Raw genomic sequence first — 8,746 nt, 5'->3', positions numbered from 1 at the left:
AGGCTATTTGCACAATAAATCGTAATATGTGGAACAAATCATTTTACATTCACATCACAAATTTGTAAATATGGCTCATGCTGAACAGTGATATATTTTATAAAAATATGTATGTGAATTGGTACTTCCTACCCACCTCTCTGTGCAGATTACAGTAATACGAAGTCTTCTACAGAATGGAAGGCATTGTCAAGGAGAAATTTTTTGTTTTCAAATTTTACTTTGTTGTCTATCAGATATTTTATATCACTGGGTAAGTTATCAAAAATTTTAGTTGCAGTATACGCACCCCCTTCTCATGCTAAAGACAACTTCAACATGGTGTAATGAATGTCTTTTTTTCTGCTATTGTAATTATGTACATCATTGTTCTTTTTGAACTGCAGTGGATTATTTACAACAAACTTCACAAGGAAATAAATACACTATGAAGCTGTAGTCAAAATGCCCAACTCCTTTAACAGACATCTACAAGATAATCAAGGGTAAGCACCACACACTATTTTTAAAGCACATTTTTGAACAATGAAGACTTTCTTTCTTAAAAATGAGTTGCCCCAGAACATTATTCCATGAAAATACAGAAAATATGTCAACTTACTGATTTGTGTCTGCCTATGATTTGCAGTGATTTCCAATGATTCTAAGGCAAATGTGGCTGAACCAAGCTGTTTTAGGAGTTCCAAAATGTACTTTCTCCAGTTTAAATTCCCATCAATATTAACACCAAAAATTCTGAAGTTTCAACCATATTTATTATTTCCTCACCATGTGTTACACTTACCACTGGCATTGGAACCCTAGCCCAGAACAGAATGTGTTGTGTTTTTTGTAAATTGATGATGAGATCATTCACAGGAAACAAATCAATGATACTTATAAGAACATTTTTTTACCGTTTCTTCTGTTGCTGTATGTACATTAGGCTTGATCATGTAATTAAATTGTCACATTTGATGAACACTAGGTGTTTAATTTTGTAGATGTGACCAAATAGCTAAGGAACACTTTCTTCTCACATTTTTTTATTTGATTTACATTTCTACAAGGTATGAAGTGACTGTTCATGTTAATATAATACACTTTGAATACATTACAAACAAACTTTCTTTAAATTGCAAAACAAAATACATGTACAAATGTACAAGACAAATTTTCCAGTCAATAAACTGAAATCCCCATCTCTCTTCACTTTGAATCCTCATTAAAAAAAAAAATCAACATTCTCTTTCACCCCTTCTCCATCTTACATTTGCTGTAATGTAACAGCAAAATTTCAAGATAACGAGCACAAATACTCCCAAGAATAGCTTAATGATTGTGTAAACACCTGTTACAAGATCATGGACATGGGATACTTAAATGTCACATGTACATTCATTGCCAAACACTTGTAGAATAACATGCCCTTAGAAACTGTCCAAGTTGCCATCAACACACAAATGGTGTTTCTTATTTATCAGTCTCAGTGTAATTATGTGATCAGTTTTATGCGAGAAACATCATACATTGGTGTCGCAACTGAAATTAATTCGTTTCTTTTTTCAGTCAGCTTTTTAAATGTGTACTATTATGCGAAAAAGATGAAATATTGTAGTACTGTAGGTAGTTTGTGCAGTCCATCTGAATAGTCAGATTATTAAAATATTCTGGCTTCATCAATGTGAATGGCTTCTGACAGACATTTATAACAATAACATATGATGCATCTTTACTTACTACATTTCTGTAATAAATAAGTATGTAAATATGACAGTACAAAAAAGGAAAAAAAAACTTCTTTCTTGGTACCTCAGTTACATTTCTAAACACTGACATAGAAAATGGATTAGTACGAAAATCTTTTTATAATGCACAACACACACACACACATACAAAGAGCGGCAGTGAAGATTAACACTCCAAGTATAATAAGTATCATGTCCTTTAGATATACAACAATACTGCAGTATCAGTCATATTGATAATATCATTGAGTGAGTTTGCAACAAATGCAAACTGATCCTGTCCTTACTTTTTTATTTTTTTGAAAATAAATCTACTTACCTAAGTTACTTGACTGTTTCACAAGCTACCTGCCTTATGCAGCAGGATACTAAAATCATGAAACTAGCTAAAAATATAAGACAACTGCTTGATAATGTCAGTTCATCTTTCACAACCACATTCTTATTTAGTGTGGGCTATCTACAAACACAAGGAACAGAAGAGGTACTCAATCCTATAGCAGCCACTATTATAAGTACAGATACTAAAATAGAGAAAGTATGCAGAAAATTTTATAAGCACTGTCACACATCCAAATATCTAAAATTGACTTCATCAAAATCACAAGCTGCCTTCTTCAAAAATAATCATTTCTTTGTATCCAAGGTCAAATTGTTAAGACTCGCCAACAAGTCTCGCACATCAGTTTCAACTTCTTCTTTTGAGTTGCTTAGGGTCACACGGGATGAGAATGCAGTTAAAAGCTCCATTTCCATTTGTTGGCCTTTCTTTTGCAGATATGCCATCATCATGTCTATGACCTACGAACATTTACACATTATATTACTAAATTAAATCTCATACAGTACCAGGGATCATATTTTGGAATGCCATTTTTACCTTTTGCACTTCGCCTTTAATAAATTTTGAATCTTCATTGTCACTTCCTCTTTGTAGCAATTTCAGCTTTGCCTGAGCAAGCTGCAATGGATTTCGTCCAAACAAGTCCAACGAACTTACATCAGTTCCTGAAAATGGAAAAAAAAATTATGTTAATCAACATTTCTTAAAAGTACATCTTAAATCTGTTTTCGATTTGTAGAAAATATGCAGATTAATATCCACACTTCATATAATAATGACAGTACTCACAAAACCTCTGTGGGTTCTTTCAGAGTTTCAACCACTAAATATTAACAGTGAACACAAGTTATGTTCATTTATTCTACCTAAAAAGTTCTGCGAGATAACATTTTACTACACACTGATTAAAAAATATTTTGTGGCAAGTCTATCATACAAATCTCAGGTTTGTACCAATATTTAATGTTTTGACATCCAGTTGGTCAAGATCTGTGAAAGCTGTCTCCGTCGGATATTATGTGCACCTTATACTCTACAGTTTTTCACTGCTTACCATAAGAGTATTTTTAATGATCTGGCCACATATTGTTGACCATCTGGTATTAGTCGGAACTATGAGATCATCTAGGAAAGAATTTAATTCTTAGATCTGACACACATTGATCATTTCTAAAAATACTGTATTTTATTTCAGTAAATTCACACAATTGTTCATGAAAGAGAGTTTAAAGCAAATGAGGAGCTAATTGTACATTACAAGTACCCTCTTAAATACTTGAAATGAAATGAAATGAAATGTCGTGTGGCTAGGGCCTCCCGTCGGGTAGACCGTTCGCCTGGTGCAGGTCTTTCGATTTGACGCTACTTCGGCGACCTACGCGTCGATGGGGATGAAATGATGATTAGGACAACACAACACCCAGTCCCTGAGCAGATAAAATCTCCGACCCAGCCGGGAATCGAACCCGGGCCCTTTGGATTGACAGTCTGTCACGCTGACCACTCAGCTACCGGGGGCGGACTTCTTAAATGCTTAATAAGAATATATCAGTAAATAACAGCAAAAAATGGCACATAAAGTGTAGAGCAAAGTTTATTTAACATCTTGGAACAAATTGTTACTGGAAGGAAATGGCGATTGCAACCTTGCACACATGATGGCTTTGTTTGGTGGTACTTACCAGCCTTCAGCAGGAGTGTGACAACACTCAAATTGTTTGTGCATGCAGCCAGATGGAGAGGCGTGTTTCCAAGAGAATCTCTCTGATTAGGGTTTGCTCCTTTGTCTAGTAGTAGTCTAAACAAATAATATTTTATTAGTATCCATGATTAAAGAGTCAATTTAAAATTTACAGTCACAAATAATTTTAAAATACTTTGCTTATCAAATTAAATGAAATTTAATAACATACAAAGGTGCCACTCATGATGGGCTATATGCTTGAATACTGAACTAATAAATACATACATCTGAACTGAAGCCCACAGTCAACAACAAGATGTCTTTACATGTTTGATCAATTTCATGTCATTTCACAATTTGTGAGTAGATACATTAATTGAAATAATAGTATGCTACAGTGGTTGCCGCTGAGGCATTCCGTTGGTGGTGGGGGAGAAAGAAAAAGGGAACTTAGTTTGGTAGCATCGAATGTATCACGGAATTTTGTTAAGATATTATATCAAACAAAACATATAGAGGAACAGAAATAAACAGATATTACAACAGTGCTCTTCTTACGCACAGTAAGAGACTGATATATTCCTGGAGAACATGACAGCAAGTGATTGTATAAAAGAGAGAAAAAGAGAGAGAGAGAGGGGGGGGGGGGATGGTTTGCTTTAGCCATCTTTTACACATGTCTGCACGAGATATAAAACATAGCACTAACTCTGAAAATCTCTCTCGCACACATAAATGCACACGTGCGCACACACATCAACAGCACAATTCTTCACTCCTCACAGGGTATGTCCGGTCAATTTTTACGTGGCAGCCGTAAGCAGGGGGTGTTTTGATGTACGGTTGCTGAAGATATCAGTCGAGATCGGGCCTGAACTACTATGTAATGACAACACCAACATCTGCTAACAACTGTGCTCCAGCTGTTACCAAATGATTTATGTGCTCCGCTTTGCTTTGAGTTGTGCTTGCTGGTTGTTTTATTTTCTTATTTTGAAATAAGTGCAGAGAGGAATCTTGCTCTGTCACAGTGTTTGAATATGACACACACAACACCAGATGAAACCAGTGATCCATATGTACATTATTACATCAGTTCTGCCTTCCCAGGAGCTCAGAACATGGACGTAGGCTGCCAGCCATGTGAGTGGGAGGTGTGGCTTGTCCCACCACTCCGCTCTTCTCCCCATGACAGCTAAAATTCGTTGTTTGTTTTACGTTCACGGCCAAGTGCCAGTATGAGAAATAATAGAGCATGTGTAAATTATTCGAATGTGTAATCCGGATTTTGTGAAGCAAATTTAATGAAATTACCAACACACACACACACACACACACACACACACACACACACACACACACACACAAAAAATCACATTTGCAAACCACCACCCTATTGTTTTAAAAATTCCAGCAAGCAGTAGGCTAATTACAATCTGTAGACAGGTAGTGCTCACCCACCACAACCCAAAATAGATCCTCTACAGTAACTTTAAGCATCACAATTGACCCATGCCACCTTTCTCACTTGAACACCTAATATTTTACAGTTATAATCTATGCCTAAAATTTCTTATACAGATTTTGCCTGCGTTGCACATGACATACTGCATTTTAAGGATATACATGAAATTGAAGTGGACAGACAGCTACAGAACATGCATAAAGTAATATAAGGTAATACTCAATTAATTTATTATTAAATTTCTCAGTTGTCTGACACTTATTGCTTCCAAAAATGCACTGATTTCAGGCCACAGATTCCAAGACATATCTTTATTACTACAATCTCATCCTCCAGATCCCAAGAAACTCCCTTCTTTCTCATAAACCATGTTTTGAGTGTGGGAACATCATCCATCGGAAACAAACTGATTTGAATTCTGCCAACTGTTGTCTGTAGCCTGTAGGATCAGGGATTGAGATCTGTTGCACTGAGACCACACATGCACTGGCATGCTAATTTGAAAAGATCAGGTGTCTTCAGCCGATGACGGGTGTAAGCAGAATGGTTCACTGTTGGTGCCAGTGACCACAGCCTAAGCAGGCTCCATAACATGCCTAACACTGGAGCTCCCAATACCTAGCAAATCCCTTCCTCCTTGTGCCTGCTTTGACCCTGCTGAAGAAGTAACCATTTGTCCATTCATTTATTTAGGGAAGTGACCTTCACCATGAAGCAAGTCTTATTTTTCTTTTTTTTAAATCAAAGAATGTCTACAATTCATTATTATTATATCTACTGTGCAATTTCAACAGCCACCAAACTGCAGCAGCCAGGAAGAGTTGAGGAACTTCATTCAGTCAGCAATGCAACAAAGGGAGATTCAGTAACTAACAATAATTTCACCCAATTTTTCCATTACTGAATGTAAAATTGAATTCCTATATGTAACAATCTAATTCGAGAGTGAGACCATGATGATAATTGTAACCCATTACTTACTTCACAACATCAGCGTATCCGCGGCATGCAGCAAGATGTAATGGTGATCTGCGCTGATCATCGTAACAGTTCGGGTTGACGCCCATGTCAAGTAAGGCTTGAACCAAATCTAAATTGTTTGTGGAGCATGCATGTCTTAACTTCCGCTCATCTGCAAACATCAATGAATTTTCAGTATGTCACTTTAATGTTTAAAAAGTGGTCATAAACTTTTTTTCACCCAATGATCAGGATGTAATTTATAATGGCACTGTGTTACTAGTTCAGTGAGCTTGATAATTTTACACCTTGGGACAATCGTCCAGATATTCCTCCCTTCTTCCCCTCCCCACTCCTCAAAGCTGTTAATCACAAAGTTATGTCAAACATTACATCCCTGTTCTTTCTATTATTTGTGTGATATCTGTTCATTCAATTAACACAGAAAACCAAAGAAACATATTTTACATATATACTGGGGCCTATTTACCAGTAATAATGGAGCATAGTAGATAGTAAACTACAGATGGTAGAAAAGCTGCTAACACAATGACAAATACTATTATTATTAAGCAGTTTAAGAAAAAAAAGTCCCATTTCCTTGGTGTCAACCAAATACTGTTTTCTTAGACTACCAGTTTTCATGAATAAAAATAACGAGTTTACAGAAATTACTGAGAGGTCCTTTAAACTGCAACCACGCTTCACGAGTAGTCTTCAGCCTGCACCGCACAGCTCGGAGTTTCCTCTGAAGTTCAAATTTCTGGTACACAGCTGTCAGATCATAACCTTTGTTCTCTGTAAAGGAAAAATAAATTTTATATCGAAATCAACCTAATGTTCTCTGAAAACGGAATGAATAGGTTTTTTGACTCATTGAATTTACTTACCAGCCCTGACCACTTCATAACCATTTCCAAGACCAAGACTTGTGCGCTGTACATTACAGAATGTGAGTCCAGCGGGTGGATCGATTCCAGGAATTGGTCTTTGAAGAGGGAGCAGGAAATTTACAACCTGACGAAATAAAATAATACTAGTGATATACAATGTTGCTAGACATGGTTGTATAACAGTGTTCTTAAGTCACCGTGAACTAACCTTGTCATCTGGCTTTATCCTGACTAGTGGAAACTGGATATCATGATCCGTCGTCGAACATGATTTGTCGACTGCTGTTTGACACACAGTAAGGGTCTGTTGTATATCGGTCGTAGTCGTCGTAATTAATTTTGCTGGGGTTATTTCAAGTGTTGGTGACTGTGGATCATGTGTCGCACAACTATCATTACTGTCATTGCCAGTTTCAACGCCAGAATCAACCGATGTCATTTGTAAACCTTCCTGTGACGACGCACTAAACTTTCTCCTATCCTCTTGTTTTTCAAACTTGTCCTTGTGACTTCCCAAGAGTTCGAAAACAAGTAAATTACTGTTTTAATACGGAACGCCAAGCGAGTACAACATCACATATTCTTTCGTCACATTAAATTAAAGCACTAAAGAACACTTCCGACGCTTTGACATATAAACTTCCATTGGATACAAACTCAGTCACTTGCTGTGTTTACGCTTCACAGTGTATATGCGTAGGTAAGAAGTGTGAAGTCTTTGCTTATATAAATAGCAAAGACGCAAATATTTGTGATATACGCAGTAAACACATGTCATAGGATCAAGAACGGCAACTGTGAATCATTACCCAGGTAATACAATATAAATGTCAGATTGAATTTATTTTGTGTGAAGTTCACAACTGAGAAGGTTAACCATAAGATTCAGTTCATAAATTATGACAAACGCAGGAGCCAGACGAAGATCACAAAAATGTTATAATCTGGGATTCAATTAGGACTCTCCAAATTTTTTATGACGTGAGAATCGTTACTTCTCAAGTAATAAAGTCCAGTATTACACAGTGACACTGGTAAAAAAAATCTAGTGGGGTCAAAGAACGGAAGGTTCTAAGCGTCTCCTCGAAAAAAAGTTGTTATAATCACGAATGAGACCCAAACAGTACACAGACGGTTCAAGTCCCGATTTTTTTTAAATGACAGAATTATTAAATGATATTATTTATGAAATAAGAGTCTAAAAATGAATGGACGTTTCCAAAATGGGTCTTTCACTCTACACCAGAATGTCCACTATTTTGAAACGTTCTAGCGGATTATAACTGAATGCCAGAGGCATTACACAGGCCACAGGCAATGCTCTTATCGGTTGAGTTGCCCAGATAAGAAACTCCATTCACCGTCTCAACTTTACTTCCACCAGTACTCTTTACTAAATTCCGAACTTCACAGGAGTTGTGCACGCTTAAGCTGGACTAGCACCTCTAAATTAAAGTACCGTATACTGAAGACTAATGACAGCCACAGCGTAGTTGATCGTTTCCACAATCAAATATCACTTACAGTGGACTGTGTGCTATTATGAAATTTTCTTACAGATTAAAACTTTGTGCCAGATTAGCAATCATGGCCCTAAACCTACATTTCATGGGCAACGCACTTACTGGCTGAGCTACGCAGCTCTGACTCATAAACCACACCAAATAGGGGAGA

The 8,746-nt window shown here is 36.7% G+C and overlaps 1 protein-coding gene across 1 annotated transcript; it reads right to left on the bottom strand.

Annotated features, from left to right (window-relative positions):
* Positions 1 to 1,229: 1,229 nt before the first annotated feature.
* LOC126175767 (ankyrin repeat domain-containing protein 54-like) lies at positions 1,230 to 7,790 on the bottom strand. The gene is made up of 7 exons (XM_049922736.1): positions 7,281 to 7,790; positions 7,070 to 7,196; positions 6,855 to 6,977; positions 6,201 to 6,351; positions 3,753 to 3,868; positions 2,608 to 2,735; positions 1,230 to 2,528 (listed from the first exon to the last, which is right to left on the bottom strand). Exons 1-7 carry the CDS (start codon positions 7,509 to 7,511, stop codon positions 2,355 to 2,357), a joined length of 1,050 nt encoding a protein of 349 aa, XP_049778693.1. The 5' UTR covers positions 7,512 to 7,790; the 3' UTR covers positions 1,230 to 2,354.
* Between the last annotated feature and the right edge of the window lie 956 nt (positions 7,791 to 8,746).

Source organism: Schistocerca cancellata, chromosome 3 (genome assembly GCF_023864275.1).
Source record: "Schistocerca cancellata isolate TAMUIC-IGC-003103 chromosome 3, iqSchCanc2.1, whole genome shotgun sequence".
In the NCBI taxonomy this organism is placed as follows: domain Eukaryota; kingdom Metazoa; phylum Arthropoda; class Insecta; order Orthoptera; family Acrididae; genus Schistocerca; species Schistocerca cancellata.
Note: the sequence above shows the minus strand (reverse complement) of the source record. Positions and strands in the feature narration are given on the sequence as shown.

Excerpts from the sequence above, each read along its gene's own strand:
- LOC126175767 (XM_049922736.1), bottom strand. The coding sequence starts at position 7,511 with ATGACATCGGTTGATTCTGGCGTTGAAACTGGCAATGACAGTAATGAT. Across the intron at positions 7,197-7,280 it reads GGATAAAGCCAGATGACAAG|GTTGTAAATTTCCTGCTCCC; the intron begins GTTAGTTCACGG and ends TTATTTCGTCAG. Across the intron at positions 3,869-6,200 it reads GGATACGCTGATGTTGTGAA|ACTACTACTAGACAAAGGAG; the intron begins GTAAGTAATGGG and ends TTATTTGTTTAG.